Here is a 20,310-nt window from a genome sequence, read left to right as displayed (position 1 = left end):
AGGTCATGATGGTGTATCCGTCAGGATGAGATTATTGCCCTTATAGGAAGAGACATGCAAACACTCGCACTTTCTCTCTCCACATGCACACACTAAGAAAAGGCCAGGTGGGGATACAGCAAGCAGGTAGCCAGCCATCTGCAAGCCAGAAAAGAGCCTTCATCAGAAAACAAACCTTTCCAGACCTTGACCTTGGACTTCTCAGCCTCCAGAACCACAAGATAAATTTCTGTTGTTTAATACACTCAGTCTATGATATATTGTTATGTACAACAGCTGGAGATATGAATACGCTTACCACGTTGTAACATCTCTGGCACAGGGCAGGCACTTAATATTTGTTGACTCAATAAATAAATCATAATAAAGCTAGCTAACACTTACATGGTGCTTGTCATATACCAGGAATGGTTCTAAACAATATACATATATTAAATCCTTTAATCCATACAATAGCCCTAATAGGAAGGTATTATTATCATTTCTTATTTTACAGATAAAAAATCAAAGCAAACATGAATTAGTAACTTGACTAAGACCACACATGAGTTAGTGGAAGCCAGGATTTGAACTTGATTCAAAAATCAGAATATAGAATCTGAGTTGTTAACCACTAGGTAATATAGAATAAATGAATGAACTCATAAGTGAAAGGATTACAGATTTAGTTACTAGACAGATATAGCCTAGAGTTCTAGTTCCACATTTACACACTTTAACCCTGGACTAGTTACTTCATCTCAGTTTCCTCCTCTCTGAAATTGATGTGAACATCAGTGACCATGCAGGGGTGGAAAAGGCATTATAGGAAGTTATAGATAAACACATGGCACATAGTAGGCACTCAATATACATTGGTTCCCTCTTGTCCTAGCCTCTCCTCTCATAAGAAGGTTCACAGTGTCCTTTCCAAAGGATCTCACAGCCCGTTTTTACTGCAGTTCTGGGTATGTCCTTATTTCAGTCTTTAACTGTTGATGTGAACAGCATGCTGCCCTGGTACACACATGGTTAGCTGCCCTGATTTCAAGGGCTTAGATAGTTCAGATAGCTTATTTTCTCTTTTAAAAATTTTAAAGTCTCAGTGGATGGCAAAAGTATGAAAAGACCATATGCCCAAGGTTATCCATTCAGCAGAATTTTTAATAACAAAGGCTGAAAACAAACCAAATGTTCGTTTTGTTGGCTGAATAAACTTTAGTACAGAAATATCATTGACCATGATGCAGCTATTAAAAAGAAATGAAGACTATCTCTCCATACTTTGAGGAACTGGTCTCCAAGAGGAGAAAACTGTATATAGTATGCTACCATTTATCTAAGGAAGATCGATCTTTCTATCCACATACATGCACACACACATATTTCTTAGTTAATTTATTGAAATGACAAAGGAAGGGAATGGTGTGGGAAAATAGGGATAGAATTTAAACTTCTTTAATTATGTCTCGTTTTAAGTAAATAACTATAGAATCATTCCAATATTTTACTTAATTATCAAACTAAATCTATTCTCAAAAAACTCTGTAAAAACAACCAACCAAGCAGACAAACAAATGAGCCTACACAGAGAGGAACCATATCAGATGTCGTTTTGCGCAATAATTTGATAACATGCTCCCAGAGGGAAATACCCTAAGGATAAAAAGAGCGCAACACGAATGTCCAAACTGTTTACAATAACCATATTATAGGTGGTAACAAGTGTATTATTGTACTTAGACTATTATAGTGAATCACAAGATAAAGTAAATGAGTTAACTGTGTAGGTGTCATTAAAACTGGAATTTTGGGGAAGAGAAAAGGGAGCTGCAGATATAAGATTGATGAAGTTGAGTCAAAAGCTTGTGGTCCTCATTATGACATCGAAGTATCACACTGTGAACTCATGATGTATAGATTTTCTAGCTCTGCCCACTGAAATCAAGTTCTAGAAACAACGAAACTTAGTAGCAATAACTCCCAGTGTCCAGATTATGGTTTCTACATATCAGTTCCTAGAAAAAATTCCCATTCTTTTCAGAGGTGCCCAAATTTTACGTACCTTTAATTATGTCTTGTTTTAAGTAAATGACTTTATTGGAAGACTTTTTAACATGAGAAACCAGGATTCTATCAGAGACTACCAGGATTATGTCAAAACGATGCAAAAGCCAACTTGAATGAGCTCCCACTAGTCAAAGATGTGACACATTTAGCTTAATAAGACTAATAATTGCAATGAATCAAAACACAGAGAATATGGTAAAATGCATAGATTCAAAATTACGCTTAAAAACTAGAACCTCATTGGTCACCTCTGAATGATGCTAAGGAAAAAACTTGTGGGGAAACTTATAGAAAACAAACTTGTAGGGAAAAAATTCAGCATTTATCTTTGCTTGATGAATTGTACTTCCAGGTAACAAATAGTGAGGAGATGGTTCTCTTTAATAATGTATGCCAGCTAATAAATTATGGAGGACTGATAGGATTAGCATATCACTGTATAAAATAAGTGAATATAGGCGATTAGCGTAAGCAGCTGCTAACATCACAAAAAGGTAAGGAGACATTATGTACCCCCTAATTGTAGCCTATAAAACTAACCAATTAAATATTTTGCAGAAATCATTGAACCTGAATCCCACCAAGCTTCTAGACATAAATACAGTGTGAACAAAACAGAACAAAAACAAAGGACAGGGGAGTCTCTTAAATGCCTTAGAGAATGCAATCAATAAACTGTAAGAAAGAAATGACAGCTCTGGAAGGTTGAGTCTCTCAAGGTCACCCATTCTTGAAGTGGAATTGCTAAGACTCAAGCAAGAATATTTGGTTCCAAGGCTTGAGTCTTTCCTTCTGAGCCCCACAATCTCTGGTGCCTGCCTTTATCACACCCAGAAGTTACTAGAGATAGGACCTCATTTATCTCTTTCTCCTTGTGGAGGCGTGGCTTCCTCTGCTAAAAACGAAGATGCCCAGGCAAAGCTCAAACCTCCAGGGCTGCTGGTGAATCAGGCACCTGGTGGGAGGCACCCGATTGTTTGCTCTCTCTGTTCAACGTAGAGAATGTTCACTTGCCTCAGAGGAGGAAGTGTTTGGCATATCATTTCCACATATATGCAAGATGAAAATTTCCAATTATTCAGTTACATAACCACCTCCATTCCTCTGGAGATGTTTAATTACACATGCCGCCACCAGACGCTTCTGCGTACCAGGCATCAATGGGCATTATTCAGCCCCTATTAAAACTAGAGGGCCTCTGAGTCACAAGGAGAAACCGGTGGAAACAGGGAGCAAGCCCGGAGTGGGTAGGCTTGATCAGAGATTAACAGGACCCCAAATGATGCTACAGATAGAGACACTTGAAGTGAGACAACCCTGCAGAAAGCCGCCCCTATCACAGGGAGGCAGTGGCACGTGGAGGAAACAGAATCGAACTAGGAGTTTGAGCATTTGGATTCCTGTTCCAGTCTGGCGTTTTTTACAGGCTTTGTGACCTCACGGGACTTCAATCTCTGCTCCTGTCTTAGGACCAGATGGCTAACATCACCTGCCTTGTTTGTGTCATCGGCTTATTTTTAAAGTAAAATATTAATAGCTATCAATTTTGAAAATTTATTATGTGTGGGAGCCACTGGAATAAGTATGTTACAATTATATTCTCATATAACACCCTAACAACCCGATGAAGTAGAACTTATTATCATACCCATTGTACAGGTGAGGAAATTGAAAATCAGAAAGTTAAGTAAATTGTTGAAAGTCACATAGCTACTAAGTGGCAGAGTTGGGGTTTGAATACTATCTGCCCAATTCCAAAGCCTGTACTTGTAACTGCTATAGTTATGAGATGTGATTATATAATTTCAAAACCCTTTGAAAGTTAAAAATGAAAGGGAAAAATATCAGATGTCGCTTAAACCCAGTCACTCAGACTCTCACTAAATAGTTACATACTCGTACTTTACCTATAATCTTAATACAATTAGGTTATCTGCTTTTCCAGGATAAACGGAGCATAGGATAAATCAAATCTGAATGTTATTAGGGTACCATTTGAGGAAGGCACTGACAGGGCACAAAGTAATTCCCTAAGGTGACAGAAGAGACAGAACCAGTCTTCTTTTTATGGAATGATGACCCTCACCCAGAACTTGTTCTCTCAGCTATTTTCAGGGATTTCTTACTTGTCAATTTAAAACCTGTGTAATTGAGTGAGCATATGTTTGTCTGTAGGATTATGGACTTGTCTGAATCTGTCTTCATAGTTCTCAAATGGATTGTCATTTGTATTTCAGACTAAGGCATTCTCCCCTAGAAATGAAAGCTGTCAAGTAGCAGAAGACAAGACCCCAGACCTCATAGATGGCTGGAAAGACCTAAAAACAGGAATTCTAGAAATGGCTAGCCTTTGACACTTGGCCTAGTGTTTCATCATAAATTCAGGCAAAATGGGAAAACAAGTGAAAGCATATTGCAGGATGCAGTGTCCTGGGTCACTGTGTTCGTATGCACACAGCGTCTTTGTTCTGCTCTGATCAGCCTAGTGAAGTAGAAAGGGTAGGCTTTGAAGACAGATCAGGATTTGGATTCTAGTCTTCCTGCTTACTAGCTGAATAGCCTTACTTTCATCATCCATAAAACAGGAGTAATAATAACTTCCATTCCAGGTTGTTGATAGGATTAAATGAGAGTAGAGAGAAAGTGCTAGGCACATAGTAGGAACTCAATAAGCATTAATTATTTATTCATTTCCTTCACTTGCCAAGTTTTAATATTATCTATTTTTTTCTTACCTATACTGTACAATCCCCATTATTACAAATAACTTTAAATACGTATCTCTGTGTTCTTGGGGTTTTGGGCTGTTTCATTCCTGTTTTCTCAGGGTTCGTTACCTCTGTTTCCATGGTGATTTCCCAGCAATGTGTTTCTATTTCTGCCCTGGCTGACAGTCTCCTTGCTGTGCTTTCCTTCTTTTCTGGTTACGGTTTTTGAAGTACACACAGACCACAGAAAGATGGACCAAGACCCAGACAGGAGTGGTGAGGGAGGCAGGGCCTGATTTCTACCAGGCGGTGAAAATCTCCCTAAGCGATGAACATTCATGGGTTGAAGTCTACCTGAAGAAGTTCTACTGGCCTTTGAGAGTCCTGCCTAGATGCTCCCATGAAGAATAATTTTATTTCTCGAAGTCCGTAGCCAAGTCTGTTTCACACACAACATGTTTGCATTATTTGGGGTCAGCTCCACTCCAGGAGACTGGACCAGAGCTGGGGTTTTGTACAGTTCTGCCCACAGTGCCCACTCCCGATTCTGGTAAAGAGTAAGGGCTCATGGAAGGTGGAACGCATATGGCAGACATTGTATATAGTTAGGACAGATCTGTAATGAAGTCTTTTCTAGAAACAATGCAAGTTAGTGCACAAAATTCTACACACAATAATCTCAAATGCTTCCTCAAGACAGCCCTATTTAGGTATTACTAATTTATTTTAGAGTTGAGGAAACTGAGGCTCACGGAGATAAGTAACCTGCCCAAGATCACTCACTGCTGAGAGTAAGAACTGTGATTAGAATCCAGGCTCAGCTGAACCTAAATGTTTACCTAATATAGTACACAACTTTTGTAGTAATAATTTCATCCAGGCAACAGAATTGGGAGAGATCCCAGTTTGTCTTAGGCAGAAATTGAAAGCTCTTTCACTAGATGATTTTTTGAAAGAGATCTATCCAAAGGTCACCAAAACCACATTGTTTGCCAGATCTTCTCCAGCTTTGTTTTTCATTAGGTGGTCTTTATTAGGAATTGATTCATTAAGAATCACAACTTGCCACAGTCAGCTAAAAGTTATTTGCTGCAAAGAGCAGCAGAGACCAGAGACAAGAAATGTCGGGTAACAGAGCAGTCAGAGCAAAATGTTAGATCACCTGCTGTCCATGGTAGAACACAGCCAGGAGGAACATGGCCATCAGCAGCAGCGACGCCTCCTTGGTCCCCAGGAAATCTCTGTTGGAAGAAAAAAAGGCACCGATAACCATGGGGGGACTTCAAGGAGACCCATGAGAAAACTGAGGTTCAGAAATGAGTGGTAAAAAAAGAAAAACACACATCTTTTCAGCACCTATTATGTGATAGTGGCTGCTCTAAGGGTTTGCACGTTGGCTAATTCAGAAACCAGTTGATCCCCAAGGGTATGAGGTGACCCAGAACACATACGGTGAAAGAGATTCTAGAGTCTAGTGTCCAGATGGTACACTCACATTAATAATAATGTCTTCTATGCGCAAAACACATTTTATAGATTTTAAATAGCCTTTATACTTTCCTATCACAAAATCCATGTGAAGACAAGCAACTTTCCTCCGCACATTTTTAAACATTCTATTTAACAGACCAGGGTGTAATGCTTGCTATGTGGCAATCTCAATTCTTAGTGCTTTCATGCTTAAATCCTTATATTAATTCTATGAATTGGAACACTATTTTAATTCCCATATCAGTTTTCTTAATCCTTATACCAGTTTTGTAAGTTGGGGACTGTTGTTTCTCCCTTTTAATTATTATATCTTTTGATAAAGCCTTTGTTTCTTTTGTGCCCTCTCTTCCTTGAGCAAACCCCAAGTCTCAATGTGCAGTTTTTGTCAGGGCACAGGCTGGAGTGCTTCTGTCCTGGGCTCTCCCGGGCTCTCTAGGAGACCACACGGAAAGGCGGCTGATGATGGTCAGTGGTAAGGGTATACTTAAACACTGACGTGACTTTCAGACTTCAAAGGAATTCAGAAGGTGGCCAGAGAAGCTGCTGTTTGATTCAGAATGCTTCCTTTCATTTTGGTTCAGTGTGAGGCCTTCCTCAGGACAAGCTGGAGGCCAGGAGGCAAAGGGTTAGTGGAAGCAACATTGGAACTGGAAATAAACTGTCCCTTTGAAAATGCCCAAGTACAACCATCTCCATGGATGTCGGGACTTGCCTTACATCACCTGGTGTCCTATTTCCCCCAGGTTTTTCCATCTCAGGTAATGCCCCTTCATCTATTCACCCAGGTGCTTAAGTCAAAAGCCAAAACAAAACTAGGATTCAATCCTCATCACCTCAGCCCCATCTAACCCATAGTTAAATCCTGCACCCTCTACCACCAAAATATATCCCCAGTCCATCTGCTTCTTCTCATGTCCCCCTCCACCACCTGAACATGGCCACTATGATCTCCAACAGCCTCCCAACATCACTGTCTACAGTTTATTTTGTACATGGTTGCCAGAATACTTTTTACTACTAAAACCAGATCATGCTACTCCCTTGTTTAATCTCTTCCCAACCACAAGCACAGATGTACTTGGAACTCACTCAGAAGTAACTCTGGTGTGGCTTAAGGAAACAATGGAGCCATCACAGACGAGACGCAGTGTCTAGAGGGAGAAGTAGAGTACGCAGCAAGGTGTTATACCAGGGAAATCTCAAGTTTTCCATTTTCTGTTCTTGCTGGAGACCAGCAGAAACAGCCCAGGGCTCAGGGAAATGGGGGCTTAGCACCAGCTGCCAAGACCAGCTTTTCGTCTAGCTTTATGCTAAAAAAAACTTCCCAGCGTATACTGGGCCGGGCACAGTTCAACTCATCAGGATTGGACAGGGACTTAGGAGTGAAAATGTACATTCTTATGGAGGTATTATGCATATGAGGATTAAGAGAACCAAATAACTCTGTGGGCTGGGACAAGAGTCAAATCTATGAATACCTTGGAGAAAAGATGCTAACAATAGATGATACTAATTATTATGCTTCTATAGCCCCAGAGAAGCACATAATTATTGACCATCTACTGTGTACCAGGCATAATATTCTGGGATGTAGAGATGAAGAAGGCACGTTGTCTCTGTCCTCGAAATATTAAGAGAAGTAATCAAATACACAGATAATTTTATAATATGATACACTCCATGGAAAGGGTACATCCTTGTTGCAACAGGAATACATGGGAAAAAAAGCAACCCAGGCTGGGTGTTCAGGGAAGGCTGAAGAGCTGAATCCTAAAAGACAAGACTTCACAAGGAAAAGGTAGGATGGGTTCTCTAGGTACAGGACATCTATTTTGCTTAGCTTGCTGGTTTATAGGTCTCTAGTATGGGGATAAAAAATGAATGTCATATATCATGTTTGAAGCCACATGTAGGCTCAGGAGGAGAGAGTGCTAACAGAGCTGTCCACTGTGAGTGCTAAAGTGAAGAGGGCTGGACTGTGAGCCACACACTGTCACCCTGCATTTTAGGGCTGAGGAATCATCCATTTATCCATGAATCCATGAATCCATGAATCCATCCATCCATCCATCCATCCATCCATCCATCCATCCATCCATCCATCCTTCCATCCATCCTTTGTTCCATCCTTCCAGCCACCCACAGTCACCATCAGGCTTATTTTGAGGACATAGACACAATCCAGTTCCATCCTTTTATTCTTTCATGTCACTTGATTCTCTAGCCTCTGAAGTTTTGGGACCTGAAAAAATATGAAAGACATGAGGTTTGGACTCATGAAGATCCAAGTTCCAATATCAGCTTTTCTACTGACCAGTTGTTTGACCTTGGAAAAGTCATTTGACATCTCTGAGCCTCAGTTGAATGCATCTAATAGTGTTCACCTCTATAATTGTGAGGATTAAATGAGTTAATCACGGTAACGTGCTTGGCACAGTATCTGGCCCACATTTCCCCCTTGCCACCCTGTGAAGCACCTGGCACATCATCTTGCTCACGGTGGTGGAGCTTTAAGAAGTCACTCGCTTACATTGCTTAGTTTGAATGAGCACGTCCTACGTTCAGCTCCTCCTGTGACTTCTTCCCAAACCCCTGCTCTGCCTGGCACTTTGGATATCCTTTGCTTTGCCATACAGAAGACTTTTTTTAAGCCCAGAAATTTATCATTTGAAACACATTTTCAAGAGAAAACACAAATACCTCTTGAATTATTTTGAAAGCAGTGATTGAACAAAAATAGAAAGATGACTAAACTCAGAAGAAAAAGTAAAAGAAAATTATGAACAGTCTTTGAGTCATTCAGTGAATTTCAGATGGGGAAAAAATAGCCTGAGCAGAGACTGCAGAATATGATAGTAAGTCAGCCAGGCTGAGGAGCATCCCAAAAGAAGTGTGGTTTGAAATTAGAAAGTTTTTTTTTTTTTTTTTGTAGTTTCAATGATTCCTTAAAGAACTTTCAAAGAGAGCCAAATGACTGAAATCTGTACTGTATTATAATGCTTTGCTTGATATTGGTTGTCAGGGACTTAAAACCAAGAACATGTTGAACTAATTTATTTGTATTAATAAAATCACTGAGTTAATACTACCATCTCTTTATGCTAATAGAAAGGAACATTCTTAAGTGAAAACCCATGTAGCATAATGTAATTTTCAGGGCTATAACAGTCTTTAGAGATCATCTTATCTGATGTATCACAAAAATTAATATTTGAGTGTTATGCATTACATAAATATTTATGCTAATTATAGTGAGTTTGGAAACTAACAAAAGTGCACATATAACAAAATAAAAATTGCCCTTAAGCCTACCACCCAGAGAAGACAATGGTTAACATTTTGGAGTTAACTAAATGTCATTTCCTTTTACCCCATGCAAAAAAGTATGTTTACAAATTTAGGATTGCATAGCTCTCATACTGTTTTGTAAGCTACTTCAGACTTAGTAAAAATTATGAAAATGATTTCAAGTTATTAAGTACCTTACACTGTGCACTTAGCAGATTTATTCTATTCCATATTATGTGCACCACACATAATATAATATCTCTTGAAGCCTTTTATTTTACAGGTAGAGACTGAGGCCCACGGAGGAGTAGTCATTTTCCCAAGGTCACACAGCTCATTTGTGTCAGAGCCAGGATGAAAACTCATATCTTAGGCACCAAATTCAGCATGTTCATTATAGTACATTTGACCCCGAATGTTTAGTTTATTATTAGTTCCGAATTGCTTCTATGACACTCATAATAAACCATTCAGCTTGAATTTATCTTTTATTCTGTTGTCATAATAATGATTGTACTTGGTAAGTGCTAATTTTATGCCATACTCTAATAACCACTTTATACATTCTGCCTACTAAGATAGTATTATCCCCATTCTAGAAAAAAAAAAATCCAAGACTGAGATGTTAAATAATTTAACTTAACTAGCTAGCGAACAGTGAAGACTAGCTATCAATACAGATCTCAGTGATATTTTTCAGTAGCTACAATGCCCTCCTCTATGTACCTACTTATAATTGCTTGCCCGTAAGGTCCTAAAGGATAAAAATAATGCCTTATTCATCTATGAACCTGCAGGGCCTAGTAAAAGCCCTGAATGTAATGTGTATTGCATGGATACATGGATGCATTCACGAAGGTCATGTGATGTTGGACAAATGCTATTTGGCTTTGACCCTACACGTAGGTTATTTCCTGGTTGTTCATTCCTCCTTTCGACCCTACTCTTTCATGTGGACTAATGCAATAGCTAGAACCGGTTCAATAATTTGTGGACTCACTGTAAAATGAAAATGCAGGGGTTTCTTGAAATTTCTTTTTAGAGAATTTCAAGATGGTAAGAGCAGGGCATTAAACAAAGCCAGGCCCTTCTGAGTGCACAGCCCTATGTGAATACACAGGCCACATGTGCATGAAGCTGGCCACTACAGTTGCCTCCCAAATAGTCTTTCTGCATCCATTCTTGTCCCCATCTAGTCCTTTAGTTGCAGCAGACAGTGTTCTTTTGAACAACCCCAACTTCTCATTGTTTAAAATCCTTTTGTGCATCCCAAAACCTTCTTGATTCTTTTAAATTTTATTTTTAATTGACGTAATAATTGTACATATTTATAGGGCACAGAATGATATTTCAATACATGTGTACTCTGTGTAATGATTAAAGCACGTTAATTAGCATATTCACTACCTAAAATATTTATCATTTTTTGTTTTTGAACATTCAGAATCCTCTCTTCTAGCTATTTAAAAATATACAGTAAATTATTGTCAATTATAGTCACCCTGCAATGCTATAGGACACTAAATATATTCCTCTTATCTAGTTGAATTTTGTATCTATGAACCAACCCCTCTCTGTAGGAAGGACTGATGTGTTATACAACACTGATGTGTTATACAACAAACTGCAGGTGTCTGTTTTCATTATTGGGTAGCAAGATCTGCATCACTTATCTTAATTATACTTTTGTGGCACTGAATTTGGAAATGTAGCATTTGCCTTGAAAGGCTGGAGATGATGGATGGGAAGTGTGCCCAAGTTCAAGTGTACTGTGCCCTATGATTTGTATTCATATTTTGTATTGTGTAACTGAGACTGATGAGGTGCACTTGGCCCAAGTTAAGTAGTTTCCATCATAAACCTGGAAAAGTTCCTGTTTTAAGGCTGAGCCTAGAGAAGATCAGTTCTGCTTCTAAAAAGTCTGATGTGTCTTTATGCAGACATTGTTTTCTGCAACAGTATGGTCACTGATGAGGCACTTGAGGATGGAAATCTTGAATCGTCTTTGAAGAATGTGGCTAACCTCTTCACTGTGTCCTGCCCATACTGACCTAATTTTTACTTTTTAATTGTGCAGACCTTGATTGATTTACTCTGGTGTGGTCTGTGCCTGGTCTTTCTGTCTCTCTGCCTCATTATTGATTCGTCAGCATAGTGGCCACGCAGGCGGTCATCCTGTGACACTAAAGAGACTCAGCTGCATGGACTGAAGTTATCCTGGAGGACTACTTCCCCAGGATCTTTCAGCCACAGTACTGGGCATGGCAACAAAGTTGGAGACCTCCTAGGCTTATTTTCACTTTTCTAAATATTCTTGTATAAACGTGACAGTAGGACTGGAAATGGTTCAGTGAAAAGTACATTGAACATGGTTGACATAAAGAACTGCATTCCAGAGCCGGCTTTGTCATATACTAGTAGTTCATAGTTTCCCTATCATTAAAAGAATACTGAATCTTCCTACTTTTGAAAAGAGGAAGACGGCACTCACATCAAAAGATTATCAAGATGTTTAAATGAGATTATAAGTTAGAAGGAGACGTGAACTATTAAGTATTGTATACACATGAGAGAAAATTGATATATGGCTACTATCATCAGTCTTTACAATTCTGGTTATTTATGAGGACTGTGTGGACCAATGAACCTTTCCAATGTAATAAACAAATGGGGATCAAACGGAAACAATTTAGGTCGGAAAAAATCTTTTCCCCACCACATGGCTTCTAGATTCTGCCAGTGCCAATTTTCTTTAATTCCCTCCAAATGCTTTTAGATAAGTGTTTTTCCTATGTATTATCTATTTTAACTCATTCTCATTTGTGAGAGCCTCATCTGGTAGTATATTTTATGTCTGAAATGCCTTCAACATCTAACATTATTGGTACAATCTTGCAAGGATTATTTTGGTAACCATGGCTTATCTGCAACCTGGAGACCTCTGAGAAGCCCCTACACATGCTGTTTAGCCCCCAGATGCCAGTGAGTGGAAAAAGCTGTGTCACGAATGAAGCTGTGGGTGTGTGGGGTGGGATGGGGTGGGAGGCAGCTAGATACCAAAACAAAAGGCAGAGGTGGTATTTGTTGCTTTTGTAAGCACCTTCTTTGTAACAACAGGTACACAGTAGATCTTAAGACATGTTGTTGAATTAAAATATACGTTCTTGATGTTCTGCTGGAAGCAGAGGAGTAATATGAATACTGTCGATATAGGAGTTAAGAAGACATTTTTTAGGTAGATAGTGAGGGTATGGAAGTCTTCATTAAGGTTTTACTTTTAATGAAAAGCATCCCCAAATTATTTTCCTTTCTAACAAGGGCAGACTGAAAAATCCAGCTGCAGACACAGATGCTGGCAAGTTGTGCCAATCATATTCAAGATGGTGGCACCATCTTCTCTTCTCTTTGTCATTCACATGTACAGTAAGGAGCAGACAAGATGGCGCTGGTCAACTGGAAAGCCATTTGCATCATAAGATTAGGTTGGGGCGGCCAGCTTTCCCCATGCTCTATGTAAACATCATACCTGATCGAACTAATCTGTGAGCCTATGTAAATCAGACACCACCTCCTCAAACCTGGCTATAAAATCTGGCACATCTGCTGCTGGTCAGTCTTTCCTCTTGGAAGTCCCCTCTCTCACTAAAGAGAGAGCTGTTTCCTTTCTCTTCCTTTCTCTTTCCTTTGCCTATTAAACGTCCACTCCTAAACCCCTTGTGTGTGTCTGTGTCCTAAATTTTCCTGGTGCAAGACAACAAACCCAGGTATCTACCCCAGACAGTGTAGCTGCTTCATACTGGGGACTTCACCTGGGATACCAAGGTACAACATTCATTGAAATGGTGAGCAGAGGAGTGGACTCCAACTCTGTCCCTTCATTTCATAGCTATCGGCCTCCATTTTAGAACTAAATCAAATCAAATCCATAACAGGCATCTGTCAGCCAGTTAAAAATATGGTTAGTGTTGCTGCCGTTCTTAAAGACTCAGATATGATGCTTACTGGGGAGAACATGGAGAATCCCCCAGCACCCACGGATTGCTGGGCATGTTGGCCATGTTTGAACCAACTTCCTTTCATGGAGGACTTAGCCATCATGTGGGGCTGGAAGAGGTTCTGGAGCAACTGAGGATTTCTGACTGGGGCTAACCCCTGGGGTTATCCAAAGGCTTCTGAACTGACCCCAGCCTCCAACTGCCTGATGGGGTGTTGGCAACAGGATCTCCAACTTTCCTATTGTAATTTCCTCCTTTCCTGTCTGAGACAACCATGTCTCCTATCCTCTCTGTGTATGCAGTGTGGGGAAAATTTTACAGTTCAGGGAAGTAATCTTGTTTGGCAAAATTAGGGAATGTCATAGTAACCGGGCATATAGCTCAAGGGAAGGTGTAGTTGTGATTTTTGAGGAACAGAGGGTCCCTCCCCACCCACAGTGAGTGTCTCTCTCTGTCCTTGGTCTGGAGGGCACATGGCACTTCCAGGTCTCTCTCTGCCCTTGGTCTGGAAAGCGTGTGGCATTTCAAGGTTAACAGCGCCACCTAGTGGAAGAGGGATCTTGTCCATGAGGCAGATTGTCGGTCTTTTTCTGAAACACCCTAGCTTCCCAGTTCTCCCTTTTCGTGCCCCCTACTAAAAACCAGGCTTTATGCTGCTTTGGTGAATGAGAAAATTCTGCCTTCAACAATTAGGAGTAAAATATCTTCTGAAAACAAATTTTAGTCTTAATACTGTCCCATCAGCAGATAAATGGCCATTTGGTCCCTACGTTCTTTTAAGGCACCTATTATGCCTCCAATTAGAATGGTATTTACTTAGTAAGGGGGTTTTAAGTTTGGAAGTTAACCAGAACCATTCTTGGAGGGTGAACACTTTAGTGCAGGTGATAATGGCAGGATACAGAGCTCAAACCAGCACACTTCCTCTATAAAGGGGGGAAGTACAACAGTTGCCCAGATGCGAATGTCACATAGTCTCTCCTGAGATCCATTTTGTTTTGGTGGGGGAACCAGGCAGGTCACACAAGTCTAGGAAGTCAAAGGGAAATCACAGGCAGAGGACTAGAGTTGCATGGGTGAGCGTGACAAATCCCAATCACCTAGTTCCTCTGGTTCCATGGCTGAGGTCATGCCTGCAACCACAGGTGGCACATTCAACAAGGTGCCTGGACCCAGGAGCCATGGAGGGAAAACAGCAGGGAGGATACCCCCACTGTATTCCCTTCCATCCTGGGTCATACCAAAAGGAAGGAGCCTAAAGAGACACCTTTTTCTCACTTCTCTTTCAAAATGGGTAACAGACAATCTTCAGCTTGCACCCCTCTGGAGTGCATTCTAAAGCATAAGAACTCCTTTGACCCGGAGACTCTGAAGAAAAAGTGGCTTATTTTCTTTTGCACAAGGGCATGGCCTTCTTACAAGACCTTTGCATTCATTGTAAAATCAACTCAGCCCTTTTAGTAGTCATATCAGGCAGACCCAAGAGGAATGATTCCCCAAGACTAGAAAAACAACTTCTGGGGGAACTATATGAGGCAGCTATTGGTTGTCCCAGTCCTTACAGTCCACTGTATCTGGGGCCACCTCCAACCATGCCACCAGCTCTTCCACCTCCACCATCTCCAAAATTTCCCACTCCCCCACCTTCCCTCTTATCCCTACAGGAAATGCCCAATGGAGGTGATGCCACAGGGTTCAAGTTCCCTTATCATTGAAGTCTCCCTTAGCAAATAAAGGGAGACTTAGGCTAATTTCCTGATGACCCTGATACGTATATAGAAGCCTCCCAAAACTTTGATGTTTCACCTCTCATGGAGGGATGTTATGCTGCTCGTAAGCCAAACCCTAATGGCAGCTGAAAAACAGGCAACTCTGCAGGCAGCACAGAATTTCAGAGATATGCAGTATGTCTCCTATGGTAGGCCAAAAGGAAAAAGAGAAATTAGGAAATCCAAAGAAACACCTTTCAAGATGTTTCCCCTAAAACACCATTCCCAATAGGAACAGAATCAGTACCTCTCGACAACCCTTTTTGGAACCCCCAGGTTTTCTGTGGTGTTTTTCCTTCCTTCATGGTTTAAAAGCTCCTATCTCTTCTTTTATAATATTCCTCCAAACTAAGAAAAGTTAATATCCCCAAACTTTAAAATGCTTTGCTTAGAGTTGAGCTAGGGGGAAGGGCGTCCAGGGGCCTGACATGATGGCAAAAGGGTAAAAGTTTTTTTTTTTTTTTAAACCAGTCAAGTTTTTGGCTTCTCTCTCCCTGTGAAAGCTGGTAAAGAGGATAATAAGAATCATTGTTTATATTCTCCATAAAGTTTTAACTAATGAGAAAGGCATTTGCGATGCTGGTCTCAAGCTGTAGCCAAACTGGTGTGCTTTGTGTGTCTTTAGGGTTCTGTCAAAAGGAAGGGTACCTTAGGTTAGGATGCAGACCCAGGACCCCGTAAGCCTGCTGTTCAATCCAGCCCAACAAAATGATCAGTAACAAACTTGGCTACAGGCTCTCATCTTGTTTCATGTCCTTGGGAACATGACCTGTAATCAAATGGCAATACTTTGTTTTAGTCTCTGCCATTTTACAATGGTGGCTGTCTTTCTGTACTAAGTCAGCTACTGAGTGGGGGCCACAAGCTCAGATAAGCCAGTTTATTGATCTGGGTGGGTGTGCTGATCCATCAAGGGCAGGGTTTACAAAATATCTTAAGCACTTATCTTGAGAGCAGTTTAGAGAAGGTCAAAATCTTGCAGCCTCTAGCTGTGTGACTCCTAAGCCATGGCTTCTAATCTTGTGGCTAGTTTCTTGGTCTGGTTCCCAGGCAAGAGGGAAGTATATCTTAGGAAGGGGCTGATATCATCTTTGTTTTGGACTGTGAACTGTAAACCAGGCTTCTCCCAAAGTTGGTTTGGCCTACCCCAGGGATAGGCAGGGACAGCTTGGGGGCTGGAAACAGAATGGAGTTGTTTGGGTTAGATTTCTTTCACTGTCTCAGTCACAATTTTTCAATAACATTTGTAAAGCTGCTTATCACACCTTTAAAAATACCTCATACACTTGAGGTTAAGTCATAACCTAATTAAGGCTTGTTGGTTTCACCTGGGAGGTTACTTTTTATAAACTTCAAAAGCTGAAAATGTTAACTGCTTGGTGTAGCTAAAGTTAAGTAACAAGGGATTTAAAAAGATTTTCTTAAAGAGCGCTCAGACTAATTAAAAGCGGATATCCAAGTGACAGGTATATTTAAAAGGCCTTTATGTTTTTCTCTTCTTCGATCTTGTCTTCCTGGAAGAAAACTTTTATTTTTTCCTTTTCGGTTGACTGGATTATTTTTCTTCATTTTGTTGTCTTGCTACTTTTAATGCACATAAGAGAAACCCTAAGATAACTTCTAGTAGCCTGGGACTCCTTGGGAAAAACAGAGAGGTGCCATAGACCCTGTTTTGGGGAAAAAAATCCCTCTGTTTTCTTCATGAAACCTCAGGAATTAAAAGCAGATAGTTCCCTCTCAAAATCAAAAGCTCTGTTCTGTTTTCCATTGTATTATCTGACAGTTTTGAGTTTTAGGGGTATCAAATTACTTCATATTATGAGAGAGCTTTGGTGTGTAATAACTAGGTAGGAAATGTATTTTAAGGGATGACTAATAGCAGTTATGGAGGAATACTTAATCCTTTGTACGTTTGAATCAGAGAAGCATGCTGTTTGTCACCTGAAAGATGTGGATACATTCCCACTCTCCTCTGAGAGATGTGACTCCAAAGGGGGATGGGCTGATTACAAAGTAAGCCGATTGTCTTCGGGTTGCCTTGCAATGAAATGCATGGTAGGAGCATTGCACTGTCTTCTCCCACAGAATCTCCCTCCTTTTGGGGATCCAAGATCCAGTACAAAATGGCACCCTTAATTTTGGGGATCTGTCTGTCTTCAGCTGTGACTGCATATTATGCCCTAGAAAAGGATGCTTTTGTGACCCTGTTCCTCCAAGGGCTCCACCCTGAATCCACTAATCAAATTAAGAAACTGGCAAATGAAAAATCTTATGAGTGCTGAATCTTCTGTCTGTGTCACTATATATGTGTTGTGTGTAATGTCTATAAAAATAGCTCTAATTGACTGGCTTAAAGAAAAGTAAGTTCTTAAATATTTTTTAGTTAAAGTTATTGTAAACTATGGAGATAACTAAACTTCTTTGTCAGTCATGTTTTTAACTGTAACTACCCTGAAAATGTTGTCATTCACAGACAATTATTGTCTTGCTTTGTTCCTTCTCAAAAGGTGGTTTATAATCAAGCTATACGACTTTAACAGGTATTCACAAATGCAGGTTTTTAATAGTTTTGAATGTTGTAACATTGGAATGAAGAAAAAACCATATGGGATTCATGAAGAACTGAAATGTCCATGAATATCAAGCATAACAAGACTTAACTAAATGGACTGCACTCAGAATGCTAAAACAACATTTTTGACTTTTGCTTGGAACATTGCTGACCCTTATTTTGTTTTTCAGAGTCAAGGGAACTTATTCTGAACTATTTATGGCCTTTAATAATTGTGTGAGTTATACTCCTGTGAACAAAATTTGGAGCATGTTTCTTTTTCTCTGCCTGGTTCCTCTAGAATTTGGAAAATATCTGTGAGTACTCTTAACTTACGGCAATATAGTCATTTGCGTAAGGTCAGTAAGAATCCATTTTCTTCCTTTGCAACAGGACACGATTGGAAAAACTGGTTATTTTATCAAGGTTTTGACCAGAAGGGTATGCTTCCCTTTAAGAATTCAATCTCGACTTGCAGAGACAATAAAAGTCCCATGGGGAGAACTGCCTCATACCTTGTCTACACATGCCCCATACAGGTTTCCTAACCTGTGGTCAGTAAATAATGTCACCTTCTAACAGGTTCAGGAGCTCCAAGTTTATCATGGGATCTTAAGAGAAAAGAATCACCCAACTCACAGGTATTTGAAGATCCAAACCTGTGACTGGGCTTGGCTTTAAAAGGTCTTATCTGAGATTCCTTGTGAAACAGAGTTCCATCAAAGCCAATCCAAAAGGACTATACAGAAATAATTATTCTTCCTGCACTTAATAGAAATAATCAGGCCAAGAATAAGACTAAAGTTCATTCATAATTTGTTTTTACCAAAAATGAGGACTGGAGAGAGAAATTATGCTCCAAAGCTTATCAAACATTTGTCACTAAATCTTCGTCTCATTTATTGTTTTTAAGCTTTTTGCCTACATTTCAGACTGACCCCGCTAATTCCTATGAATCAAGTGGTGGTCTCCTGGTCTTGGAAGAAATAAAAAAGGATGGGTAATGTAAAAATCTAGATCAATATGCTAGTTCTGGGCAATTATACTGCAAATTCTGCCAGGTAGTGAAAGTGAGTAGGGTGCCCATAACTCAGAGGTTTCTTTTTTTGGAAAAATAAAACCAAGGAACTTCATAGACCCCCAAAAGGACATTCTATATCTTGGAAAGTAAAATTTTAGATGGAAATAATCTACTACATCACACTTGTGGGAATTGCTATACTCAATCTATTTGCAGTGAGACTATATACTGTAGCAACTTCTAACTGGAATATCAGAAATTTTCCATTGCTGTAGTACTTTGCTTAATTATTATCCTTATAGCAGGGATAATAGTTACCAACAGAAAGGAAACATGAAAATTTTACTATCACTGAGTCTGCTAGACCTCCTTGTTGGGTTTGGTAATATGTCACACCCTGGCTATGCAAAGAAGGTTATAAAGGAAAGAGATTTTATGTAAGAAAGGATCTTGTATGATAAATACTTGTTCTAAAGACAATAGTTGGTTGTTTAAAAGAAGGATGTTTAGGACAAGTCAGAAGATTTAAACATGTCATAGATGGTTCGTGGAAGTTGTTAAAGGGTTATAAGGAAGGTAATACTTGTGCTAAAAAGAATAGTTTGTTGTTTAAAAAATACTTGTTTAGGACAAGTTGGAAAGTTTAAGTGTGTCTTAGATGGCCTGTGGTAGTCATGAAAGGATTAATAATTGCAGGAAAGATTTAGCCAAGGTTAACACTAAAGTGACTCTAGCCACCCAAATCCAATGCCACTTATCCTAAAAGGAATGTTACTTCTATATTAACATTTCAGCAACGTCTGGTGGAGGTAAACCAGTGTTACAACCCATCAGAATGGCTGACAGTAATCAAACTCCAAATGGTGCTGCAGACAGAACCATGCATGAACGTGCCTTTCTTTCAAGGACCCTTAGATTGACCCCAGCAGGAGCCCTAGCTGCTGTTCTTCACACAACGCCCTTTTCAGCAGGAAGTAGCCAGAAAGCGTTGTCATCCAACACCCCTAACAGCAGTTAGGGTTACCAATCCAAAGGGAGGAATGATATAGGAGTTAAGAAGAAATTACTAAGGCAGATAGTGAGGGCATGGAAGTCCTCAGTAAGGTTTTCCTTTTAACGAAAAGCAGCCCCAAATTATTTTCCTTTCTAACAAAGGAAAGCCTGTAAAATCAAGCTGCAGACATAGGTACTGACATTGTGCCAATCATGTTCAAGATGGTGGCTCCATCTTACCTTCTCTTTGTCAGCCACGTGTACAGTAAGGAGCAGAAAAGATGGTGCCAGTCAACTGGCAAGCCCATTTTCATAATAAGGTTAGGGTGGAGGAGTCAGCTTTCCCCACATGATATGACATCATACCTGATTGAATCAATCTGTGAACCCTGTGTAAATCAGACACTATCTCCTCAAATCTGACTATAAAATCTGATGCATCTGC

The 20,310-nt window shown here is 39.9% G+C and overlaps 1 protein-coding gene across 3 annotated transcripts in view; it reads right to left on the bottom strand.

Annotated features, from left to right (window-relative positions):
• LOC105492815 (adenylate cyclase 8) overlaps positions 1–20,310 on the bottom strand; it is a 268,639-nt gene that overhangs the window by 28,995 nt on the left and 219,334 nt on the right. For all 3 annotated transcript variants that reach the window (XM_011760072.2, XM_011760073.3, XM_011760074.3), the window contains one exon: positions 5,920–5,998. In XM_011760072.2, the coding sequence (XP_011758374.2) occupies positions 5,920–5,998 (79 nt within the window). The remainder of the gene's footprint in view (positions 1–5,919; positions 5,999–20,310) is intronic.

This window comes from Macaca nemestrina, chromosome 8 (assembly GCF_043159975.1).
Source record: "Macaca nemestrina isolate mMacNem1 chromosome 8, mMacNem.hap1, whole genome shotgun sequence".
NCBI classification, from domain to species: domain Eukaryota; kingdom Metazoa; phylum Chordata; class Mammalia; order Primates; family Cercopithecidae; genus Macaca; species Macaca nemestrina.
The sequence above is the reverse complement of the archived record's forward strand: the minus strand, read 5'-3'. Positions and strand labels throughout refer to the sequence as shown.